Source organism: Bubalus kerabau, chromosome 6 (assembly GCF_029407905.1).
Source record: "Bubalus kerabau isolate K-KA32 ecotype Philippines breed swamp buffalo chromosome 6, PCC_UOA_SB_1v2, whole genome shotgun sequence".
Lineage (NCBI taxonomy): Eukaryota > Metazoa > Chordata > Mammalia > Artiodactyla > Bovidae > Bubalus > Bubalus kerabau.
This window is the reverse complement of record NC_073629.1, coordinates 86,554,774-86,581,253: the sequence shown is the minus strand read 5'-3', so window position 1 is coordinate 86,581,253 and position 26,480 is coordinate 86,554,774. Positions and strand designations below refer to the sequence as shown.

Genomic DNA, 26,480 nt, shown 5'->3' with positions numbered 1-26,480 from the left:
TCCCCCACAGGTGCAGCTCTGTTTTGTCACAGAAGCCAGTGGTTACTTTTTTCTCTAGATAGAATCGCTCAGTTTTTGTTGTTATTGTTCAGTATCTGTTCTTCCAGTTAAGTTCCTAGATTTATTAGTCAGTCTTACTCTTTCCTAAAGGTGTTGGGCATATACTCTCCATGATTCAGCTTTACATTTTGTCTGCCGTATGTGCCTCCCAGCATATTCTTCACATTCTCTTGATCATGAGCATAATGAAAAAGTATCCATTTTTAGCAGTTTGGGTTTATTTCTGGGATATTAAATAGTCCTCGTATCTTTTTCCAGAGTGAATGTAAAGTAGCAAAATTCCGTGATTATGAAGAAAAACTCATTGTTTCTGCCTGGTATAATAAGGTGAGTTGAAATTTAGCCAGTGATTGGATGTCTTGAACCGTGCTCATCAAACATTTTGACCATGAACCATGGAAGGAATCAGTACAAATTAGTACATGTTCCTGTTTATGCACAGTTGAACAGAGTTAACCTGACTGTGTGTTGCACTCAGGTATTTTGTTGTATGATCTTTTATTTAAAAAAAACAAAACTGATCATAATCCAAATTTACTTTATATTTTATTTTAATGTCCTTAGTTGATTCTGACTTTTTCAAAACCACTAAATTGATTTCATTACTCACTAACCTTTAAATTAATGTACATGAAGCATTCGTGCAATTCATAAACATTTTTAAAATTGCCTCATTTGAGCTAAAGCAGTTAATATGTTCTTCATAAAGGGTTTCTGTGGAAGTACAAATATCTGTATAATGTAAAATTAAGTGTTACTAGTGCTCAGCATTTAATATCCATAAAGCTGATCTCAGTATGCCCTTTATTGTATTTATTTGTTTTAGTCCAGACACTGCTCTTCAAGAATTATCTGTCTGTCCTAACAAAGAAAGTAGTATAAAGTAATTTGAAACGCATTTTATTTTGTTACCCTTAGTGGGATGTTTTCAAGAGTAGCATTTCTTGATGTATATGGTTCTTTTGGGTATTCTAACCAGCTAGCATAGATAATAACACAGCCATTGTTGACCTTGGCTGCTGCTGCTGCTGCTGCTGCTAAGTCGCTTCAGTCATGTCCGACTCTGTGCGACCCCAGAGATGGCAGCCCACCAGGCTCCCCCGTCCCTGGGATTCTCCAGGCAAGAACACTGGCATGGGTTGCCATTTCCTTCTCCATCTACCTTAGCTACTGTGTATTTATTGATAGTATGGGAGAGTTTCGGACTCTCAACCTGTGAACCCTGTACTTTATCACGTGGAGCTGGCTCTCCTTCCTCAAACATGCCTTCTTCTTTCATGCCATCATACTTTTTGTCTGTATTCTTTGCCTCCCTCCTCTGTTTGATAAACTCTGCCTTAATTTAGCAAGACCTTGTGTGAAATGTTCCCAGCACCTTCCCTCATGGGTTATCCATCCTAGTTAAGATCAGAGACGATCTTATTTATTATTTTCCTTGTTGCTCTGTGGCCTCTTGACACATAAATCAGCAAAGATACTAGAGCCAAATAATGCATTATTTAGTCATTTCTCAGCCTGTGTTTTTTGAGCATTTAAATGGCAACCCACTCCAGTATCCTAGCTTGGAAAATCTCATGGACAGAGAAGCCTGGTGGGCTGCAGTCCATGGGGTCGCAGAGAGTCAGGCACGACTGAGTGACTGACACTTACAGTATGTACTCGTTACTAGTGAAGCTGTAACTGGAATGTGGTCTAGTGAGAGAGGAGTAATGACCTTCCTTAGTAAGGAACGCAACAGCCCACAACTACAGTAATTTGTCATGTACACATTTACAGCTAGACCATAGTAAATTTGAAGTAGTCGGTTATTCTCAAACTTCAGCATGCGTCAGAAGACTTGTTAAAATACACTACCAGACTTACCTGCAGAGGTTCTTAACTGGTCAGTCTGGGTAGAATCCATAAGTATAGTTTGCACTTTTAAATTCCCAGTGGTGCAGATATTAATCCACGGGCCACACTTTAACAACCATTGATCTGAGCTATTCTCTTGTGCTGTGTCTGCTCATAGTGGCTGGAATAATGGCCTGATACGAATGTTTGCCTTGGAACTTTTTTTGTTGTTTTTATACTTAAGCTTAATTTTAGAACATTATTTTAAGTTATTGTTTTTAAAGATTTCTAATGTAATGGATTAAAATAGAGAAACTGGGTTTTATGCCCTGGTTTTCTCCTATCTTAATGGGTATTATCATGTGCAGATTAGCTTCTGAACTCTTATTTTTCTCTATAAGAAGTGAGGAAAACACCAGCTTTACAGGATTGTTTTGAGGATTAAATGACTTTGTATAGGTGGAAAGCACTTTGCAGACTCTAAATAGTCATGTTATTTGTTTATTTTTGTTCAGAGTCTAGCATTCCAGAAATTGGGGATGGAATCTAGACTCGTGAGCAGCAGTGGTGCTTGCAAAGACACGGGGGCCTGCGCTCCTGCCCGGTCTTTCCTAGCACAGCAGCGCCACATCACCAGCACCAGAAGAAGTCTCTCTGTTAAAGTTCCTGCTGCGACAACTGATTAAACCGCAAAAGAACACGTAAACAGAAGTGCCCTTAAAATGTTTTGTATCTTTCAACTAACTGCAAGGTTGAAAAGAAGTGTATGTTTCTGGATAGCAGCTTTTTTAAAATCAAAATGTATGCAATTAATCCTGCCAGATTAATATGGAAACAGAGTTTAGAAGTAGCTATCTGGGGGAGCACGTGTGAGTAATTGGAAGATATAATAAGGTAAACATCTCAAACATTTGTCTTTGGAGAGTATTATATTATTTCAAATTGACTTAGTATATTTTTAATGTTCTCAGTTGTAGCAGTAACTAATTTGCAATGTGTAATCAGTTATATGCAATTTAAAACTACTGTTCTGGTCCATATAAAAATAGTGAACAGGTAGGCACCTGGAGAACTATGCAAGAGTTATATTTTTTGATTAAAAATACACAGATATTATATCTGACCTCTCATTCTGTCGTTGAATGGGTATATTTTATCATGTAATGGAAAATAACATTTGGAAGATTTGACTATATTGAAATGACTTCTCCATAATAGAGTGATTATTTGGAAATGTTGCAGATTTAGACAAGGTCATAGTTCTCATATGTACCTACTATAAACAAAGGCTTCTGTATAGCATGCTTGAAATGTTAAGGGTATGGACTTTGACTTTAAGAGATGACTTTCTGACGGGAAGCAAGCTGAAAAGTATACTTTGTGTGAAATGCCCACACTATTTTTAATATAATTAATGAAGATTACAATTATTGCTTTAAAGCATAAAATTATTATTGTTTTTAAGTGAAAAATTAAGAGGGCTTCTCGTTAAAAAAAAAAAAAAAAGATAGTAGTTTACCTCTTCACTGAAAAGAGAGTGTACAGTGGTAGAGTGAAGGGTCAATTTGGAATAAGTTTTACCTTGTTTACTAATTAAGAAACCTGTCTTGGGCTGAGTTTATGGTATTCAGTTCATTTCTGCCCAAAGCTCTTTTTCTCAAAGATGTTACTCCATTATTTTTAGTCATTTTTAAGAGTCACACTTTGGAATTTTAATTTGAATAAAATCTGTGCTGTCCAATAATGTAACCAAAAGCCACCATGTGGCAAATTGATTAAAACTGAAAATTCAGGTTGTTGGTTTCACTAGCCACATTTCAAGTGCTCAACAGCCACGTGTGGCTAGTGGCTACAGTACTGGACAGTGCAGATGTAAAATGCAGAAACCTCCAGTGAACAGCGCAGTACTTGATCTTTTTATAAAAACCTGGAAATACTCGATGTTAGAACACAAAAATGAAAAAAAAAATGTTAGGACGATATCAGATATGAAAAGGAATTGAATTGTGATGTAACCAGCATCTTACATTCCTTTCAGTTGAATACCTTGTGTTGTGACATTCACAGTTAATTTTTCCAGAGCTGTTCACAGTTACAGTACCGATCAGCACATGTCTAGAGCAGGGGCCAGCAGATTTTCCATAAAGGGACAGATGGTCGATATTTCAGTAAGTGTTTTAGACTTTGTGGGCCATATAATCTATTGCAAATACTCATCTCAGCTGAAAGTATAAAAGCAGCCGCCATACACAATATGTAAATAAAATAGGTGTGGTTGTATTTCAATAAAACTTCGCAGAAACCAGCAGTAGGCCAGACTTAGTAGGCTTATAGGCCTCTGTTAAAGATTTTATTCTTAGCCTCTTAGCCTTTTTGTTTTTTTGAAAATACGAGTATTGTTCCATTTATAGTATTATTCAGATACTTGGTTTTTAGATTCTATACCAGTAAATGTTTCTAATCACTGAAGATGTAAGAATTTAATACTCTGTTTGGGTCTCTGAGATTAGGGAGCATCTGCCAGGATATTTTGTTTTATCAGGGTTACTTCTTTTGACTACCTCTTAGATTTTGGTGTTCTTTACTGGTGGTGCAATTATGTTGTTGGGTTGCATTTTCCTATATTTTTATAGTCTGTGCTTGCCTGTGGCTTTTAGTGAAATGAAACTATTTTAGCATGCTAATTAAAATTTTCCAAGTATTATAGCATTTTGGTACATTTTGGTCAATGTAAGACATCTGCTCCTTGAGTGTTTACTACTTGCTGTAATTGAGATTTCAGAAGCTCTTCAAGCTCCCTTTTAATGAAATCAGTTCTAAAACATCAATTTCAATAAATTAGAATTTTCACAGTCCAATTGCTTATAATTTTCCAGTTATTATATTTGAAATTTCTAAATAATTCATGCAATTTCTAAATAAGGATGTGAGGCTAGATTCTTTTTTCCTAAATAGAGAGAAAGCAAATTTTGTGATTTATCACTTTTCTAGTTGATAGAATTTAACATGCTCAATATGTATTTATACTCATAAATTACTAACATAATTTAAAGTTCTATATTATTGTGATTATTATATGGAAATTCAGGAACTGATCAGAAGTGAGAGTCTTTTCCACATCTGGTTAATATAGTGAGATTGACACCCTGTGGGTGGTAAAGCATTATAAATATTCATCTTGAACCATGATTTATACATGTTTGTGTTGTGAGGCTTGAGTGCATATTACCAGGGAAGAGAAATTCAGCATTTATGTATTTGATAAGGAATTGAATGTCCCAGTGATTATAAAGTAAAACCACTTTGGGAATGATCTTTAATTTCCAGCATTTTCTCTAAGATTAATAATTCCTTTATCTTTTTAAAATAAAAGTGTGTATACATATGACAGTGATGTTTATCCTCTGCTTAACTTACTGTAACGCAAAATATTTCAAGTTCATTGTATTTTTTCAATGAAGAAGACTGTTGAACTAATGATTTATGTCATAATTATGAATTATGATTAAGAATTAATGTCTTGTCTAGAAACATTAAACTGAGAATCCCTTGCTAAGATGCCCTCATCGTTAATAACTGGAGTGCTAAGTTGAATGTCAAATAATACTTCTACTTCTATACCTGTTTCTACACCTCTGGCCCTATGGGATGGCTTTTAGGCCACAATATTATCTGTGTTAGGTTCTCTGTATGTGTATTTAATGAATAACATTCCTATGTAAAAATGTGTGTATGTGGTTTTATGCATACATTCATATTGTGAATCTGTACATTGCAAAGAAGTAAATTTGTAAAGCACAACCCTAAAAGAAAATAGTGTGCAGTTATTAAACTTGATGTATCTTAAATGTAATTTTTAGTTTATAAAAGGTTCTTTCTATTTTGTATGGCAAAGACTTTGACACTTAAAAAATAGAAGTGATACTGGATTTATTTTTGTAAGTATTTAGGATATTATTTTAAATAAATGATTGTCCAATATGATGGTTGTCAGATGTTTTAAGTAAATAAACTTTATGATTCTGTGTCTGATATGTATTTTTAGTGGGTACAAGTGCACATTTATTTGCTGCTTTAAATAAAAAACTTAAATATTTAGACTGGTAAAGAAAAAATAATTGCATTCATTCTAATTTTGTTTTTCATTTGAATTTTTTTGGTGAATGAGAAGATGTGTAAAAGTGATTTTTGATGTATCATTTATGTCCCCAATTTGCATTATCATGGACTCTAGAATTTTTTTTTTGCAAAATCTGATACTGTCCTTTAATATTCATTCTTCTCTTCTTTCTTTAGTCACAGAACCCCATACTTTAGCTTGTTACATTTACCAAGGGGGAGGCATGGGAAGGAGGTATGGATTAACTACTTGCCATTTCCTTTGTGGGGCTTTCCAGGTGGGGCAGTGGTAAAGAATCTGCCTGCTAATGCAGGAGTGCAAGTTCGATCCCTGGATGGGGAAGATCTTCTGGAGAAGGAAATGGCAAGCCACTCCAGTCTTCTTGCCTGGGAAATTCTATGGACAGAGGAGCCTGTGGAGGGCTGCAGTCTGTGGGGTCATAAAGAGTCAGATATGACTCAGCACAGCACAGCAGATTACTTTGTAAAACTGGGTGGGCCATTTAACTACGTTCTGGCCAAAGAGATGTGAATAATAGTGATGGGTGCCTAGTTAAAGAAAGGGCAAGCTTTCCCTAGTTCTCCCCCTTCCACTCCTTATCTAGAATGCCATGTGCCTGAGGGACAGTGCAGATTAAGAACATTTCTGTCATCAAAGAAAATCCTATTGGACAGCTCTACTCTAGATATCTCTAGATATCTGGCTTCCCTGATGGCTCAGAGGTTAAAGCGTCTGCCTGCAATGCAGGAGACCCAGGTTCGATCCCTGGGTCAGGAAGATCCTCTGGAGAAGGAAATGGCAACCCACTCCAGTATTCTTGCCTGGAGAATCCCATGGATGGAGGAGCCTGGTAGGCTACAGTCCACGGGGTTGCAGAGTTGGACATGACTGAGCGACTTCACTTTCACTCTAGATATCTAGGTTTATGTACATACTCTACAGCTCTCTGAGGTTCCAGATTATAGGGGATAACAAAAATATAATGAAGTGAAACTTCCAGGCATCACCCTGCACACAGTGACATGTTCAGGAATAGAGCTACGGTTGGATCCTTAAACTAATTTTCATGGTGAAGTGCTCCATTCCCTTGCCCACCTAGGCTGCAACAACTTGCTATCAATAAGTGGTTAAACATTGTAAATTGGATCACTTGTCTCGTTTCAACTCAAATTCTAAGATAAAACGAGAGATCTATTTTTTTCTGTAACTTTCAAAGTCTTTTTCCTAGTGACCTTAATGCAGTCTACCTTTTTTAAAAAATGTGTCTGTCCTGCTACACTAAGTTTCTTGAGGTCTTTGGCCATATCTGGTTCATTTCTGTTTCCCCCACAACACTTGGCACAGTATCTTCCACAAAGTCAGTAAATATGCACTAGCTGAACGAAAATTGCTGATGCCGGACAGAATGTTTTCTTTAGAAATCCACTCTCAAGATGCTCGAGGACATCAGGGCAGGGTATGTTGGAAGGAGTATCTGAATAGGCACACAACCCTCCACCCATAGATTTGATAAACTTCACAAAACTAGAGACTCCTACACACCAGGTGACTAAGCAAATACCCACATTGAAAGAGGTGGAAATGGCTGAGCCACCCTTTCCATGAACTTCATCATCAACAGCATGCCATACAATTGGCATTTGGGAGGAAATTGTCAACCACCAGCTTCAACTTGAGTGAAGGGTTTGGACCACACATCTAGCATCCCAATTTTTATGGCTGCCTCCTGAAGGACTGGCTTCTAATCCTCTGGGAGCTGATGGGGCCTGGTCTTTGCTTGTTCCCCAAGACCTCAAGGAACTATAAGGTAGTTTTAAACTTGTGCAACACTTGCCCAGCTCCTTCCCCTTGGCTAGGTGCTGAGTGAGCAGGCAATAATACTCAGGTCCCACCTGCATCCTGGAAGGGGTTTGACTGCTCATGTCACTGACTTTCCCAACTGCTGTCTGAGGATTTGCCTTCTAACCAGCCTGCATCTGAGAGCTAATGTTAGTTTTATTCGCTCAGTCATGTCCGACTCGTCTCAGCCTCATGGACAATACCCTACCATACTCCTCTGTCCATGGAATTCTCCAGGCAAGAATACTTGAGTCAGTAACCATTCCCTTCTCCAGGGGATCTTCCAGGGATCGAATCCAGGTCTCCCACATTGCAGGCAGATTCTTGACTGAGCCACCAGGGAAGCCCCCTGGTGCTAATGGGTATTATCTGGGGGTGGAACTGTACAGTCAATGTCCTCACTTTTCCAGCTGGCTATCTAAGGGTCTAACTTGCCTTTCTTTGGGAGGCCTGCATTAGTCCCCCAGGGTTAACAGAGAAAGCAACAATTCTGAATGGCCCTGCATGCTTTTCCCATCACACTCCTCAGATCACTCCAAAATACCCAGCTCTCAGCTACACTCTAGGAGGAGTTAAACTGCATACTGGTGCTCTGACTTACAGTTGCTGCCTGAGGATCTGATTTCTAACTTGCCTGTCTCTGAGAGCCTGCAGGACAGGCAATGACCAGTCTACTGGGAGTTTAAACAGGTATGCAGGCACTTTCTGCAGCTCCTACCCTCCTCTGCTTGCAACAGTGATAAAATCAAGCTCCCAGCTTCTCCCTAGAGGGAGTTGAACTTCACATCAAGACCCCCACTTTCCAGCTGCTACCCAAGGGGCTGCTTTTAACCCACCTATGAAACCTAACATTACACAGCATTTGCTAAGACTCTGGGAGCAATACAGCAAGCAACCATTTGAAAGAGGGGTTGGTCTGAACAAGGGTGCAGAAATTTGCCACAGTTCCTCACCCAAGTTCATTGTAGAGCAAGTGAGTGATAAACTCCAGCTTCTGATGTCTCACTTAGAGAAGGACTTGGTTTACTCATTTAGTGCCCCAACTTTTCTAGCTGTTATTTGACCTACTGACTTGTCACCTTTTCTGAGGACTTGACATACTTTATTTTCCTGCGGGGAAATAAGAACAAAGATGCAAGTTTGGACAAGCACAATAGTCTGAGAGGCACTCAGAATCTCTGGCCAGAATAATTGGTGAGGTTTATCTCATAACTATACACAGAAAGTCCATGAAGCCTGGGAGAGGTGGGTGTTTTATCTGATGTGTAGCAACCAACAGAGAGTCAAGGAAAACAAAGAAGGAAATATGTTCCAAATAAAAGAATAAGATAAGTTTCCAGAAACTGATGCCAAATAAAATGGAGATTGGTGATTTACCTGGCAGAGAATTCAGAATAATGGTCATAAAGATGCTCACCAAGGACTGAAGAGGAATGCATGAACAAAGTGAGAATTTCACACAAAATTTTAAAAAGTACTAAGCAGAAATTGCAGAGGTGAAGAATACAATAGCTGAACTGAAAAACTTTAATGGGCTTCAAAACAATAAATCAAGCTGAAAAAAGCATTGACAAACCAAAAAGACTGGCTGTTGGAAAGCAGAGGGTAAAAAGGGAAAAAAGATAGCTTAAAGGACTTATAGAAAGTTCAGAGAGCCCCAGGAGGAGGAGGGGACTTCCCTGGTACATCAGTTGGCAAAGAATCTGCCTATAATGCAGAAGACCTGGTTCGATTACTGGGTCGGGAAGATCCCCTGGAGGAGGGTATGGAAACCCACACCAGTGTTCTTGCCTGGAGAATCCCCATGGACAGAGGTGCCTGGCAGGCTACAGTCTATGGGGTCATAAAGAGTCAGATATGACAGCAACAAAACCCAGTGGAGCAGCACAGGAGGAGAAAGAAAGGGGAAGTTTATTCAAAGAAATAATAGCTGAAAACTTCACAAACCTGGGAAAAGAAACCAGCCATTCAGGTCCATGAATCCTAAAGGATACCAAAGAAAATAAGACCCACACCAAGACACATTACGATCAAATTATTAAAAGGTTAAACAGAATTTTGAAACAAAAGACAAAGTGATTTGTTAGGTACAAGGGGAGCCCCATAAAACTGTAAGCAGATTTTTCATCAGAAATCTTGCCCTCTAGAAGGGAGTGTGATGATATATTTAAAATGCTGCAGGGGGGAAAAACCTGCTAGCCAAGAATACTATATCTGACAAAGCTGTCCTTCAAAAATGAAGAGGAAACAAAAGACTTTCACAGATAAAAGCTGAAGGATATTAAACAACATAAGAGCATAAGAAATTATGAAACTCATTGATAAATGTAAATATATAGACAAAAACAATTCTCTATTACTATTGCAGTGGTGCTAAATCATTTTCATTCTAGTACAAAAACCTGATTAATGGATACACAATATAAACAGATGTAAGTTGTGACATTACCATATATAATGGGGGAGGACAAAAGGTTTGTTTGCAAGTGAAGTTATCATCTTAAATAGACGGTTAAAACTATATTTTATATAAGCCCCATATTAACCACCATGTACACCACACCCTATCCAGGGACCAATTTGTCCCTGACCCTTGAGTGATGAGAGGGGAGGGCTCTGCTCAGATGCATAGGACATCTCTTACAGAGGGTCACTCCAAGATTGAAAAGCATAACAAACCTACCACATACATATAAAAACTAATGTGGTGGCAGAGGAATACATATGGGACAAAAGAACAAGATAAAATCACAGAAGAACTAAGTGATGTAGAGACAGGCAGTCTACCTGAAAAAAAGTTCTGAGTAATGAAAGTAAAGGTGATCAAAGAACTCAGGAAGAGAATGTATGCACGTTCTCACATTCAGAGTGAGAACTCAGAAGTTTAAAAAATACTTAGAAAATATAAAGAACAAAAAAGCAGAGTTGAAAAATATGATAACTAAAGTGAAAAATACACTACAAGAAATCAAGTTGGCCAGATGATGCAAAAGAATAGATCAGTGAGCTGTAAGACAGAGTAGTGGAAATCACTGCTATGGAACAGAATAAAGGGAAAAAAATGAAATGAGAGCAGTTTAAGAGACCTCTGGGACAACATCAACTATAATATTCACATTATAGTAGTCCCATAAGGATAACAGAAGAAAGAACCTCAGAAATATTTGAAAGATAATAACTGGAAATACTCCCTAGCCTGGGAAAGCAAACAGTGAACAAGTCCAGAAATTCCAGAGAGTCCTGTACAGGATTAACTCAAGGAGGAACACACACACACATCACAATCAAAATGAAAAAAAAAAAGATGAAAAGGGAATATTAAGAGCAACAAGGGGAAAGCAACAAATAAAATACAAGGAAATTCCCATAAAATCATCAGATGGTTTTTCAGCAGAAACTGCAGGTCAGAAGGGAGTGGCATGTCATATTTAAGGTGATGAAAGGGGAAAACTTGCAACCAATAATACTCAGAGAGGCTCATGTTCAGATTTAATGGAGCAATCAAAAGGAAAATTTAGAAGAATTCAGCACCAAACTAGTTTTACAACAAATCCTAAAGGAACTTCTGTAGGCAGAATAAAATAGAAACAATAAAGTATGGTAAAGGCAAACAGAGTAAAGGTAGGAAACCATCCGATCCTAAACTGATGAGCAGGTTAAGACTAAGGCAGTGAAAAAAAGTTCATGATTGGGCTTCCCTGGTGGCTCAGCTGGTAAAGAATCCGCCTGTGAAGCGGGAGACCTGAGTTCGATCCCTGGGTTGGGAAGATCCCCTGGAGAAAGGAAAGGCTACCCACTCCGGTATTCTGGCCTGGAGAATTCCCTGGAGTGTATAGTCCATGGGGTTGCAAAGAGTCGGACACAACTGAGGGACTTTCACAAGGTAGTAAAATCACTTGCATCCACAAAAGCAGTGTAGAGATAAACAAGCAATTAGATGTAAAATATGATATAAAAACAGTAATCAGGGGCAGAGAGTACAAATGCAGGGTGTTTAAAATGCAACTGGAATTAAGAGATCAGCAAGCAATATATATGATGGCTCTAAGTTGCTGATCTACAGCTATATAGATTGCTATACAAAAACTTTATGGTAATGTATGTTAATCACTCAGTCATGTCCCACTCTGTGACCCCACAGACTAGCCCACCAGGCTCCTCTGTCCATGGATGGTAATGGCAAAGCAAAAATTTATAATAGATATGCACATTTAAAAAAAGCTTCTTCCTATACACACTCTGCAAAATGCTCATCAATTGTATTAAGGCTGGGACTTAACTTGTCAAATCAAAAGCTGACAATCAGTTTTCAAGAAAAGATCACACCCACCATATCATTATCCCAACATGGGGCTTGGGAATAAATGCCCAAGATGGGGTTTAAGGTAAAGAGGCACATAAAAGATAGAAAACACTTCTACATTTGTTCCCCAAACCTGCCTTCCAGGTTTAGTTTATTTTGCTCACATTCTTCTTAGCTCTGGTGTCCAACGCCAAGGTAGTGTTTCTGTAGGTAAACCAGACGAATTGCTTCTCCATAGAACCCTATTTGTCAGGAATTTACCTGCCCTGCTGACTTCCCAGGGGCCAGTCTGAGGGAGAAGCAGGATAAGCTTGCTCAGTGCTACCAAGTGTGAGGGCCTTTCTGGCCTTAGGTTAGTGGCTGCCCCCGGGCCCAACTTCTAACTCTTATCCACCATTTGGCACCACTTGGACCCAGGCCATCTCAACAGGCCAGAAGCAAGTCCTCGTCTAAGGAAGGTCACAGAAGGAAGCAGATCAGAGCTATGACTTTTATGATGTGCTTTATGATTTCCAAACCACTTAAAATCCATTCTTTCCTCTGATATTTACAGAAATTTGTCCTTTAGAGAAGGAATCATTGTCCACTTTAAATCTTCTGGATCAAAATGGAATCACAACGTAACTGATTTCTTCAAGGTCCCACTGGAGACGGTAAAGCCTGAATTCAGTTTCCTGTGTCCAGTTCCTATGATCTGTCCTAGAGGCGCTGGATGCTCTTCCCTCACTTCTGAGCAGGCCCCGAGCCTTGAGCGGGGACAGGCCCCTTCTTCCTGCTCTCCTTCACTCCCCCGCCCCAACAACTTCCCCCAACAACTTCACCCTCGGGGAACAGCACAGAGCCGGTGGCTGGCTGGGGCAAGGGTCAAGCTAACTCTGAACTTCAGGCTCAACTTCTCATTCTCTGGAGGCGTGAAGGTAAATTTTTGCAGAAGTGAGGTAAAAAAAATAAACAACTCAGTCCTGGCCAACTGTTCTCCAAGGCACATCCGCTTTCCTGAAAGACAAAAATGTGAGTTACCTGGTTAGGTGGTCTGTGTCAACAGGGACGGAAATCTTCCACCATGTCTTCACGTCTTGCAAAACCTGAGCGAAACGCAGGCCTGCCTGGCCCTGGGCCTTTATGTACTCAGCTTAGTTGATCACAGCCACCTGGGGTAACAGAAGCCCTCCAAGCTCATTCCACCTTCACACATTCAGCACCTTCAGGGCTCAGACAGGTGAGCAAGGGTGAAGGGGCCGAGTATAGAGGAAACAAGCGAGGGCCAAGGTTGACCTATAAATATGGTTGAGCCGAAAGTCTTATAAAAATCCATTAGCAAAGGACAAAAGCAAAACTCTGTGTTTATCTCTTTCAATTTTCAAAAAAAAAATTGTTGAGAAGTAAAAGAAAGTAAGTGTTAAAGCAAGGTTTCTCAGGTATGAGGCACCTTTTCCCTATGTCGTTTCCCTCCTTCATGACTGGGAAGCTCCCTGCCAGGGCTCCCTGTGCAGGGCCGACCCCATCTCATCCCAGCAGCGCATCACCTGCTTCAGGCTTCCCCAGCCCCTCCCCTTCATGACGCCCTCTGCCCCCACTTGGGCTACAACACCCCACACTGGTCTCTACCATCATGTCTCTTGGGGGTGTTTTAATAACTTACTTTCTCCCTAAGCAATACATGTTTAACTGCAAAAATGAAAAAAGTATAAAGACATTAAAGATGTTTGTAATCCCCCAATCCAGAAAAAACCCTTGTTAACATTTGACATAGTTGCTCACTATCTCTGTAAAGATTCTCTTGCACACTGTCACTGAGATGACCCTCTGTAGTTAATTCTGGGTGTAACTTCTGCTACTTTGTATTTCCCAGTGCAATTACAGTTGTGCCTCTTTGGGTAAAGAATCTGCCAGCAATGCAGGAGTCGCCAGACACATAAGAGATGCTAGTTCGATCCCTGGGTAGGGAAGATCCCCTGGAGAAGGAAATGGCAACCCACTCAAGTATTCTTGCCTGGGAAATCCCACGGACAGAGGAGCCTGTCAGGCTATGTGTCCATGGTGTCGCAAGAGTTGGACACGACTTAGTGACTAAATCAGTTGTTGAGGAAATAAAATTAGAGAATATCTGCAAATGTGTTTAACAAATAAAAATATGCTTCAGAATTATGTAATTTTTATATAATTGTGCCTGTGTTTCTCACCACTACATGTCTAATCATCTCTGTTCCCCTCATTCTGATCTCTTACCCATCACTAATAGAAAAATAAGGAAATTGGCTAAAATTGAAGCTAATGAGGAAATTTGTTCAAACAGCACCAAATAAGCTATATTAGAAATACTCAGGATTCTCCTAGAAGAATCCAAATATTGGGATAAAGTTGGACCCATAGAGTCAAGATCCAGGGTTACAGTACTTGTTACATCAATAACCAGTTCTGGGCTCTGAGTAAATAGATTATTCTCCCTGACCTAAACAGTTCTTTCTTGCCAAGCTTGTGAAATAATTTCTCTCCTAACTACACTGTATGGCTGGTCAATGATACCAGGAAAACAGGAGATATGAATTTGATTTATAAATCAGGAAAAGGAGGGCTACTGTATTTCAAGGCTTCATCCTGGATTACGGGAAACATGGACCTTCTCTTTGGTGCTTGCACTAACTGCAAATCACTAACTAATCCGGTTAGTTACCCCACTAGAAATGAGAGAACTGACCTCGAGTTTTTGAGAAAAGATCTCTCTATCTCATCTCCATGATTCAGTGATGTTTTTGGAAATTGAGGACTCAGCCTCTTGCCTTTCATGAATATGCCTGCTGCTTTGTTGAATGAAAAGAGAAAAACTTAAATGAAGATAAAGTAAATTTGCAATACTACCTTTGTCATCTGCCCTGTTAGTGGCTCAGTTGTGTCCAACTCTTTGTGATCCCATGGACTGCAGCCCACCAGACTCCTCTGTCCAGGGGATTCTCCGGGCAAGAATACTGGAGTGGGTCGCCATGCCCTTCTCCAGGGGATCTTCCCGACCCAGGGATCAAACCCACGTCTCCCACATCGCAGGTGGATTCTTTACCGTACAAACCACCTGGGACTGTGCGTGTATCCTAATTCCACACCTGATCATCTTTCCAAGAGAAGGGAGGGAGCTCTCCACACCCCATTCCTTTAAAAAAGCTTTCTTTACAAAGGGCTGGATCAAGAATGAGGTAAAGAAAGGTGCCCCGAAGACCGGAGTCTGGTGGGAGTAAACCTGACCGCAGTGTTGACATTTTAAGTCAGTGGATTTTTCAATTTTCTATTTCCTGTTCTGCTTAGGTAGCCTTCATTTAGTCACAGCTGAGGGAATCCCTAAATTGCATTGTCTGAATCAGTCTTCTCGGGCAGAAAGACAGATAGTGAGATCACTTGATTGCAGCGCTGGCTCCAATCTCCCCCCTCCCTGAACCTACATCACTGGCAATGTGACTTCAGAGCCCTTCCCATAAAAACTGCGCTATTTGCCCTTTCCCTTGGACTGGGGCTCACAGTATGGCCTGCATGGACACCAGAATGCAGTGGGAGTGATGGTCGCCAGTTCCCAGCCTGGCCCTTGGGAGGCACTGTGTGCTTTTTCCCCTCCTGCGGTCTTATCTTCCGCATGTACACCAGCTAGGCTAGCCTGCTGGAGGAGGAAACTTGGAAAAGAGTCCCATTGTCCCAGCTGAGGTCATCCTAGATCAGCCTTCAGCCAACTGACCTCCCTAATGGGCAAGAGAGCCCAGCTAAGAAACATAAAGCCCTCAGCTCAACTGTAAACTTGTGAGTAATAGTATACACTTATTATTTTAAGTCACGGAGTTTTCTGTCTTTGTAATGTTGCAACATAACAATAGATACATATGATATAAACTTGGCGAATCTTTCAATGGAAGGGCTGTTAAGTAGGAAAATGAGTAACGTTCTAGTTATGTTAGCAAGAGCACTAGATTAGAACTATATATATAACCAACAAGGACCTACTATGGAGCACAGGGAACTACACTCAATAGTTTGTAATGGTGACTCAGTTGGTAAAGCGTCTGCCTGCAATGCGGGAGACCTGGGTTTGATCCCGGTGTCAGGAAGATCCCCTGGGGAAGGAAATGGCAACCCACCCCAGTACTCTTGCCTGGAAAATTCCATGGATGGAGGAGCCTGGTAGGCTACAGTCCATGGGGTCACAAAGAGTCAGATATGACTGAGGGACTTCATTCTCTTTCTTAATAAGGGGAAAAAACTTAGAAAGCAAAGATATATATATATATATATATATATATATATATATATATATATAATTGAATCACTTTGCAGTACACCTAAAACGAATACAATATTGTAAATCAACTATACTTCAACAAAAATTTTAAAAAAGAAACCAGAAAGTTGAGTCTTCAGCCCTTTTAAGCCAATTCCTTGGGCACATGACCTTGGATGAGAAAAAACCTTATCTTAATTCTTATTTCCTTTCACTGAGAAAGGAGCTACTAATTGCTTTCCTAACTGTTAATAACTGGGTTGCTGTAAGTATAAAATAAAATAATTTGCTTGCAAATGAAATCTGTAATTAAAAGGATGTGTTACAACTCTCAATAACAACAACAAAACAGTGAAGCAAGAATAATTATAATAGTTAAAATAAAACAGCTGAAACTTGTTCTATGATAGGAAATATAAAGCTCTTGTAGACAGGAAGACTGGAAGGTTTTCCTACATCTCATGTCTGCTTTCATATTAGAAAGTTACTTGTCCAGTGTGAGCAAAGGTAGCATAGAACCAGAGGAAGAAAGACACAGAAGATCTAATCAAAGTCAGTTCAGATACATGCAGGACAGTGTCCTATAGCAGGAAAGCCTGGGCTGTGAATCACTCCTACATGAGTTCAAATTCCAGTCCCTCCCTTTCTGTGCCTCTGTGGCATGATCAGCAAAACTATCTGTCACAGAAGTCAGTCCATATTTAATTTAATGATAAGAAAAGGAGAAGGAAATGGCAACCCACTCCAGTATTCTTGCCTAGAGAATCCCGTGGACAGAGGAGCCTGGTGGGCTGCTGTCCATAGAGTCGCACAGAGTCGGACACAACTGAAATGACTTAGCATGTATGCCTGCACTGGAGAGAGAAATGGCAACCCACTCCAGTGTTCTTGCCTGGAGAATCCCAGGGATGGAGGAGCCTGGTGGGCTGCTGTCTACGAGGGCGCACAGTCAGACATGACTGAAGTGACTTAGCAGCAGCAGCAGCAATGATAAGAAAACTATTATGAATTTCCAGTGTCAACTTAATGTAACATTTAGTTACTTTTTGGGGGAGACACTGCTAGAAGAGCACAGGCTTTACTATTTGATAAACCTGGTAAACCCTGAGTTCTAGTTGTGCCCTGTGAGCTTTAAGACTGTAGATCCCATAGTTGGCCCTGATAAACTCCACTTTTGAGCCTTATCCCCAGTGTGGTGATTGGAATTTCAACCTTGTAACCTTAAACTAGAAAACATGGTCCGTGAGAGTTGCACTGGTCTTTTTTCTACCTAATTATTGTCATATTCACAGGGTTGCATAATGAGACATAATAGATGCTCAGGAAACATTTATAGATATAAGGACTTAGGAAACAATTTGAAATGATCTCAGCAGCATAACTAACTCTTTATTTGGTATACAAAAAAGAATTTTTCTTAATAATCTTACAATATTATGAGTAAAACACCCAACTGCACCCAACTGGCTGGCTGGGAAACAAGAAAGAAAGAGTTTTCTCTGCATTCTCATTCATATTTCAAGTTATGCATCATATAAATGTATCACCTAGATTTGTAAAGGGTGGTTGTTGTTCAGCCACTAAGTTGTGTCTGACTCTTTGAGACCCCACATACTGCACTACACCAGGCTTCCCTGTCTTTCACTATCTCTGGGAGTTTGCTCAAACTCATGTTCCCTGAGTCGGTGATGCTTATCTAACCATCTCATTTAAAAAGGCAAAACGACCTCTGCAGGAAGAACTTACAGAGTAGAATCTCATCTACTTAAGTGCATGGTACTTAGAATCACTTGTGATGCCCACAATGCTAGGGAAGCAGCCTTCCCCATCCCTTTCTCAGCAATTAGCTTTACGTTTTTGTGAGTGGGAGGCCCTAAAAAGATCTCAGAACATTTAAAGCTCAATAAAGATGGTGAGTGTCCAATCTTCTTTGTGGGTAACAGGCAGAGGCTAAGCTCCTATCCCCCAAGTTTCTAGGGAGAGAACAACTTGAAGCTGAAATCTCCATCAGAGTCAAGCCAGGGCTTAGGAAGTAAGGGCATGAGTCTTGGTGATGCACAGCCAAGGGAACCTTGAGGTACAAACAGCTGCAAGAGTGACTCATGCTGGGTAGGGCTATCTGGAGACATTCCAACTAAAGCAAAGCATCACAAGGAGAAGAGTAGGGAAGGGCAGAGAGAGGAACTCTGGGTCCCCATGCTCCTATTTCTTATTACTCACCTATTGAAAAAGGCAGAAAGGATTCCCTTTTCTTAAACTGTCCATTCTCCAGAAAATGCTCTGGATTGAAGGTGTCAGGGGTGGCCCACTCTGTGGGGTCTTGGTGCAGTGCAGTCAGGTTAGTCATGACCATGGTGCCCTGGAGAAGACAGAAGTGACTCATGCAAGACAGGACACAACACATGTGTGCAGAGGCGCGGCAGTCCTCTCACACAGTCCGCTCACACAGCCCAGGCTCCAGGGCTGACAGCACCCTGAACTCCCTCCGTCTCCCCAACTCACCACCTTCTGAGGCCAACCCCTAGCACCATGCTCCTTGCCATGGGACAGCTTACAATGGTGCACTGAAATTGTCTGCTGGGAACTTTATCAGGGAAGTGTGACTACTCACGTGCAGAATGGATCCCTTCAGGGACTTGTCAGTGTAGAACTTGGGAGGGAAGGTGTGTGCAGCAATAAGAGAATAATGTGACAGTGGGCAGGCAGTTCTGGACCAAAATCAACCCAGTTGCTCAGTGAAATGGCAGCTTCTCCAACATGAAAAATGTCTCATTCATCTAAGATTCTCCAACTCTCTTCCCTTCATTATCTAGCACATTCCACAGAAGATTTAATGACAGAATCAGGTCACCCAGTGAAAGGAACCACTGTCCTTCCCGGTGCACAGCAAGAAACCCAGGAGTCCTCCTTAGTGCCTCCCTTTCCCTCATTCTGCTTTCATCCCATCCTTCACCAGGCTGGCCACGTTTCCTTGAAATTCCTCTCGATTCTATCACCTCCATGTTATGTCCTCCACTTCCTGGTCCAAGTTACTACCTTGGTTGTCCACACTCCTACAGTAGGCCTAACTACAACTCTATATCCTCTCCCCCCTTCAAAGTGCTTCACACATGGAAAGCAGAGTTAGCTCTGGACATGATTTGGTTGTCACTGCTATCCATCCACTACATCTGGAACCTGATAGATACACTCCAGTATTTCCCAGCACTCTTATATTAAGGACACATCACCTGCCCTCTGTCTGAGTCATGGTCCTTCTGCCTGCACTCCCACTATATAAAGCCTCTTTCAGTTTCTCAATCATACCACTTGTTCCCATAACTTTCTACATGGTGGCTTCTGGGCTTCCTCACTAGACCTGCTGGTGCCAGGGTCTTTGTCCCTGCCATGAGCCCCGGTTGCCCCCTCCCTCTGCAGGAGACCTTCCAATATTAGTAGGAAGGTATGGTCCGGTCTCTTCTGAGGTCACTGCTGTTTTTCCCTGAGTGCTAGTGTGCACATGACCCAAGAGTGGAGTTGATACTTCCTGTAGCCCTGTGGAATTCCTGCAATCAAAAGCTGCTGGCGTTCAAAGCCAGATTCCTTGGGGCTCAGGACTTTCACTCTTGTGGGCAGAATTTCTGTATTGTAATCGTTTTCCAGTTGCAAGTTTCCCATCCAGGGATTTGTTCTAGTCCTCACAGAATACAAAAAAAATCTTGTAGAACCAGTCTGTTGAGCTAGGATGGTTCTCTGGAGCTAACTGAATTGCTACGAATATGTGAAGATCACCTGTAATATCATTTAGACCTCAGAATTCACCCATAAAATGGTCAATCAATAAGAAAATAGTAAATGCAATCACTGAGGGAATAACTGCTTTTTATAGGGCTGCAGGGACCGTGACCAAGATGAGCCCAAAGGGAGGTTCTTCCAGTTTTGCCTTGAGATCAACACCAGGTTCAATACACAAAGAGGGACTCAGATTGGATTAGATCCACAGAAATAGACCAAGGTGGCGAGAAAGCAAGGTACTGTATATATGCAGTATTCTGGTGAGACACTATGGGGCAGAGGAGAGCTGTTTGCTGAGATCCTAGGAGTGATGGGCAGAGAGCGAGCAAAATTGCCTTTGTGAGGAGAGGGAATTTAACAGGGCCCTGCTGAGAACAATTGCAGGAACACTCTTTTGAAAACAAGCCAAATGAAGCAACTCCAGTGGGAGAACATAGTGTAGTACAAAAAAGATGAACCTGGGCATCAGAACACTTCTATTTCTTTAACCCAACTCTTACGACTTTGTAGCCAAGGGATCTTAAATACAAGATCAATCAGCTCTGAGCCTTGATGCAAATTCGTAAAATGAAGATAAGAGAATGATTGAGAATTAAGACATTTTGAAAAAATCTATATAGTTCATAATACATAACTGCTCCTTAAAAAGCATTCATTAGTTCTCTCCTTTTGTGATATTTAATGTGCACAGGCTTGGATTGATTCTCTTGTGAGGTAGTCCCATCAAGAGACTAAGTCAAGGCAATACCTGTGGGGATATTATGTTAGAAACACCAGTTTAATGTGATGGCCCAGGAGGTCTCAACTGTCCCTCATATTTTAATGTTCTATAGCCCTAGGATCGTGAAGCAGAATTTTCCAAAAATAAATCTGGCAAGTCACTATCCTATCAGAAGCCCTCCCATGACAAAGAAAAGGACTTCATGGCAAAGGCTGACTGAGAATTGCTGCCTGCACATCATGCAGTAAAAAGAATGAGAAATCTCACAGCAGAGAGCATTCAGCCTTTGCCTGAACGTGCTTGATGTAGGAATTTCCGTTCTCCTTCAGAACACCAATTACCATTGACCTGATTATGTTCTGAAGACCCCACATGAAGAGAAATATCCAGTATTAAGTCAGTAATTATACCTCTCTCTCCCCATTTAAGTGTTTCGCTAAGACAAGAAAACAGGTCACTTTTCCAGGTGAGAATCCCACCATTTAAAATATGAGCCTGGAGATCTGAGGCTGTTGGTGTGAGCCCCTAATTACCTTGGGCAGGTGGTATCCAGCCAGGGTGGTGTCCACTGCCACTTCCCGGGGCACGTTCAGAGGGATGATGTTCCCCATTCGCAGCACCTCATGGATGACAGCGTTGGTGTAGGGCATGGACTCTCGAGCGGCCGTGCTTGGCTGTTGTGATTGGCCAAGCACCCTGTCAATCTCAGCTTGGACTTTTTCTGAAAAAAGCAGAGGTGGTTCTATTATTCTGTTTTTCCATAACTCTCCTTGAGCCTGGTAAGTTAAGGAATGAAATAACCAGCATCAAAATGGCTATCTTAGGCTCTCCAGACTAGCTTCTCAGGGAGGTATGAGAGTGGGAAGTGGGCCTTGCTCTCAGACAAATTAGGTGGCAAACTCTTGCTCAGCAACATTCCTGCTGGAAAGCTCTCTGAGCTTCAGATTCCTCTTATTAGTGAGAGTGAACCAACATTCCCTATAGATGAACTAATTTATGGAAGCATACTGGCCTGGCCCAGCCCATCCACTAATGAGCTCACCTTGGATTTCGGGGTTAAGGGCCATGAAGAGCAGCCCCCAGCGCAGGGTGGTTGAAGTCGTCTCTGTTCCAGCAAGGAAGAGGTCCAGGGTGTTGTAGATGAGGTTTTCTTCACGGAAACTTGAAGCAGCATCGCCCTTATGCTAAAAAATACAGCGATTATTGGCTTATCCAGATGGTTCTTAGTTGCCAGATTATAGGAGGCTTCATCCTAGTGAGAACATGGGAGGAGAGATTCCCCCAAGAGAAATGACTTTTCCTTTGACCATCTCAGCAGGCAGAGGCTTATTATTGCAGTATCATTAGCATACTCCTGCCCCAAGTGTTGGAATCTCTTGTCACCTTGGATGGGTGAAAATTGAGACATCCTCTTTACTTCCATATTTTGGGAGACTCTGTTATTTATTATTATAACAGTATATTATTATATTGGAAATATAATAATATTTGGGTTACAATATTAGCCACACCTTTTACTATGTGTATGAGTTGACCAAGTTACTAAACCTTTCAAACTACGTTCAATACCCATCCCTCAACTGGCATTATGAACTATGTGAGATGGAAAGGTCACATAAGAAATCCTTAACCAATGTTTGTACTGTTATCATAAAGAATAAAATGAATTTCTCTGCAGTACAACAATTTTCATAATTTCCCATTAACATCCTCCTTTTTAGGTTAAAATTCTCTGATTCCAGTGGCCATTCCTCATGGCACTTCAGCATCTTCACCACTTTGCTACAGAAGCTTCAAAGTGTCAGTGTTCCTCTGTGTGTGGTCGCACACCTGCACACCTTATAACAAGTGAAATCTCCTCCTCTCAGGAGAAATCAATGCTTCTATTAATGGTATAATGATAAAGTGAAATAGGAGACAGAGAAAAATGCACAATTATTTCAACTGCAAGAGTTGAAAATGAGTCAAAAATCATGCCACTGTGGCAGTGATGAGCATTAGCCAGAGGGCTTACTATGTTAAAGGACATACAGCCTATTTGGCCTTTCCCATGCATCTTACAAATAACATTTGAAAGTGCATGAAATAGGGAGGAGGGAGGAATCCTGGCAAAAGTCCTCCACTTGAGGCTAACCTTTGGCATCTGACTCATGTTCGCTTGTGCTCTGCACTGGGGAACTGGAAAAGGGGTAGTGGACTGGACATTGGTATGGCTATTAATAAAACAATGCTTCTTTTTCCTATCGGGTACAGGTCTTTCAGATATGGGCAGAGCATAGAGATTAAGCTGAAAAGGCTGTATTTGGGCTTTCCAAAGACCTCAATTAAAGAAAGTAGGGAAAACTACTAGACCATCCAGGTATGACCTAAATCAAATACCTTACGATTATACAGTGGAAGTGACAAATAGATTCAAGGGATTAGATCTGATAGAGTGCCTGAAGAACTATGGATGAGGTTCATGACATTGTATAGGAGACAGTGATCAAGAAAAAGAAATGCAAAAAGGCAAAATGGTTGTCTGAGGAGGTTTTACAAATAGCTGAGAAAAGAAGAGAGGCTAAAGGCAAAGGAGAAAAGGAAAGATATACCCATCTGAATACAGAGTTCCAAAGAACAGCAAGGAGAGATAAGAAACCCTTCCTAAGTGATCAGTGCAAAGAAATAGAGGAAAACAATAGAATGGGAAAAACTTGAGATCTCTTCAAGAAAATTAAAGATACCATGGGAACATTTCATGCAAAGATGGGCACAATAAAGGACAGAAACGGTATGGACCTAACAGAAGCAGAAGATATTATGAAGAGGTGGCAAGAATACACACAGGAACTATACAAAAAAGATCTTAATGACCCATATAACCACGATGGTGTGATCACTCATGTAGAGCCAGACATCCTGGAATGTGAAATCAAGTGGGCCTTAGGAAGCATCACTATGAACAAAGCTACTAGAGGTGATGAAATTCCAGTTGAGCCATTTCAAATCCTAAAAGATGCTGTTAAAGCGCTGCACTCAATATGTCAGCAAATTTGGAAAACTCAGCCATGGTCATAGGACCGGAAAAGGTCAGTTCTCATTCCAATCCCCAAGAAAGGCAATGCCAAAGAATGTCAAACTACTGCACAATTGCACTCATCTCACACACTAGCAAAGTAATGCTCAAAATTCTCCAAGTGAGACTTCAACAGTACAGGAACCAAGAACTTCCAGATGTTCAAGGTGGATTTAGAAAAGACAGAGGAACCAGAGATCAAATTGCCAACTCTGCTGGATCATCAAAAGAGCAAGAGAGACCATTCACACTGACTGCTTCTCCTGAGCAGATCAGCAAGACCTGGGGTGCTTGCAAGGAGCTTGACGCAGCACCGTCCCACCCCAAGCCAGGAGCTGGCAGGGGACATCTGCGTGCTCCAATCCACAGGCAAAATGCTTTGAAGAGCTCACCACACACACCTTTATGATTCTCTTTAAAGAAGCCTCACAGAAGCTTGGGCAGGAGAATAAGATGGCAGAGGAGTAGGTGGACATGGAGTACATCTCTCTCCACAGATACACCAGGAATACACCTTCAAACAGAGATGTGCATGCAGAACACCAGCTGCGAGTGGACAGGAGTGCCTGACCAGCAGAAAAGAATATACAGAACCATGCAAAACTCAGTAGGATGAAGCAATGAGGGGGAAAACTAGGAGTGTTAGTAGGACTGGACCTGCCCTCAGCTGGTGGGGGAACTGAAGCAGGGGTCTGATCCCACATTGGGGCAATTTATGAGTCAGAGGAGAAACATTTAAGGCTGAGAGTGAAACAGCTGATCTGTGGCAGCCTAAATGGAATGAGAACCAGACAGTCCTTGCTGCAGCCATACATACATTGGACAGAGACATAGGTTCCCTGGAAGGTGCAATGGCTGGGAGATGGAGTTTAGGGATTGTGGAGCAATCTCAGGGTGAGGGCTGCTGTTGGTTACAGAGAGACAGATCGAGGGGATGTGAACAAGAAGATTATGGTGGGAAATGCCTGTGGAGAAAACCTGAGCAGCCATGGAAGCAAAGCAATACTTCTGAGTCACGCAGTAGTGGCTGGAACCATCACCATAGCCTCTCTCTCCCCACACACCAGCATCGGTGTGAACAATAGAGAGGCTGGCCCATCAAACGCCTGATGCACTGAACTAGAGTAAGACCCCACCCAGGGTGCCTCTTTAAGTGCCTGATACACAGATCTACAGAGTAAGATGCCAGCCAGGTGGGCCCCTCTGTGTGCCTGACGTGCCCAACAACAGAAAAGGACTGCAGGCATGGGAGCCCTCTAAGTGTCTGAATGAGCAGAGCTACAGAGAAAGGCTGGCTAAAGAGCCTTCTGATCACCAGCTACAAGAGGCTTGAAAAAAGACTCTGAGAGGGTCATAACTCCTGCGATGGAGGCAGTCCATGTCCCCACACACTTGGTGCCGCCAGGGTCCCTGCAAGCCAAGAAGCTGCGCCACCTTCACGCTCAACTCTCACTGGGGCAGAGCTGCCACAGGCCAAAAAAAAAAAAAGTCTTGCATCTATGCAAACAGGATCACTTCATTCGTGTCCAACTCTCTGTGACCCTGTACACTGTGGCCTGCCAGGCTTCTCTGTTAGGGGGCTTCTCCAGGTAAGAATACTGGAACGTATTGGCCAATACTGGTTGCCATACTCTTCTAGAGCATTATATTTCCTGCTGCCCTAGCCGCCAACTCCTCTGAGTACCTGGTGCTGCCAGAACCCCTGCGACCCAAGCAGCTGGACCACCTCTGCACTTGACCCTCACAAGGGCAAACCCAAGTCCTCCAGGGCAGCCTCAGAAGCAAACCCCAGTGAACGATGGATGACCCACATGCAGAGGTGGAAATAAACCCACAATTGAAACCCAGGGGCAGTGTGGCCAAGGAAGAAGACCCAAAATCTTCCCACCAGCTGTACAAGCTACAGATTAAACCCACATGATCAACTAGGCAGTCTCTGTGCCTATGGAATATGTAAAAGGACACTGAGAGCTCGCACAAAAGAAAATGCACTGGTTCTGTTAGCTGTGGACACTGGAGGGAAGAACACACAGGAATGGGACCAGATTAGAATCTGAGCTGTACCCACAGCAGGTCCAGAGATCAGCATAGTGTTGGAGGGCATCCTAGAGAGGTGAGGTGGACTGTGACTCCCAGAGAGGGAAAGGACTCTGACAGCAGTGATTCAGGAAAAACATTTATTATTCTTGTGTTTTGATTTGTTCTGTAGCTTCTTTTGGATTTTTTTTTCTTTTTTTCCCCCCCTTTCTGTTGTAGTTGTTGATTTTATTGGCACTATGAAATCTAATTAAGCTTTTGAGCTTTTTTTTTTCTCTCACATTTTTTATTGTTGTTATAAACCTCTGCCTCTATGTTGGGCTTTCACAGTTCTGTGGAGTTTTCCTTTTTTTTTAAATTTTAACTTTTTAAACCTATTATTATTTTTCTATATTTATTCCTTTGTTTGCTTTTCCTACTGTTCTTTTCCCCTTGCAGTTAATCTTTAATGTATATAAATCTTCTTTATCTACCTCTATTTAA

At 41.5% G+C, this 26,480-nt stretch overlaps 2 protein-coding genes and 1 non-coding gene across 7 annotated transcripts in view; 2 read left to right on the top strand and 1 right to left on the bottom strand.

The window, feature by feature from the left end:
- Window positions 1-5,925, top strand: part of HOOK1 (hook microtubule tethering protein 1) — a 73,644-nt gene extending 67,719 nt beyond the window's left edge. For 3 of the 4 annotated variants that reach the window (XM_055585677.1, XM_055585678.1, XM_055585676.1), the window contains 2 exons: window positions 319-387; window positions 2,409-5,925. In XM_055585677.1, coding sequence (XP_055441652.1) covers window positions 319-387; window positions 2,409-2,579 — 240 coding nt within the window. In that variant the 3' untranslated portion in view covers window positions 2,580-5,925. The remainder of the gene's footprint in view (window positions 1-318; window positions 388-2,408) is intronic. The other variant, XM_055585679.1, reaches the window with a different exon arrangement.
- A 793-nt stretch (window positions 5,926-6,718) lies between these two features.
- Window positions 6,719-6,791, top strand: TRNAC-GCA (transfer RNA cysteine (anticodon GCA)). The gene has a single exon. It is a non-coding gene; the product is annotated as a tRNA-Cys (tRNA).
- A 2,984-nt stretch (window positions 6,792-9,775) lies between these two features.
- The window catches only part of LOC129655373 (cytochrome P450 2J2-like), a 35,833-nt gene continuing 19,128 nt past the window's right edge, over window positions 9,776-26,480 (bottom strand). Inside the window, exons 6-9 of one of the 2 annotated variants that reach the window (XM_055585680.1) lie at window positions 21,948-22,089; window positions 21,439-21,626; window positions 18,631-18,769; window positions 9,776-13,151 (exon numbers count right to left, since the gene is read on the bottom strand). In XM_055585680.1, the coding sequence (XP_055441655.1) occupies window positions 12,973-13,151; window positions 18,631-18,769; window positions 21,439-21,626; window positions 21,948-22,089 (648 nt within the window). In that variant the 3' untranslated portion in view covers window positions 9,776-12,972. The remainder of the gene's footprint in view (window positions 13,152-18,630; window positions 18,770-21,438; window positions 21,627-21,947; window positions 22,090-26,480) is intronic. The other variant, XM_055585681.1, reaches the window with a different exon arrangement.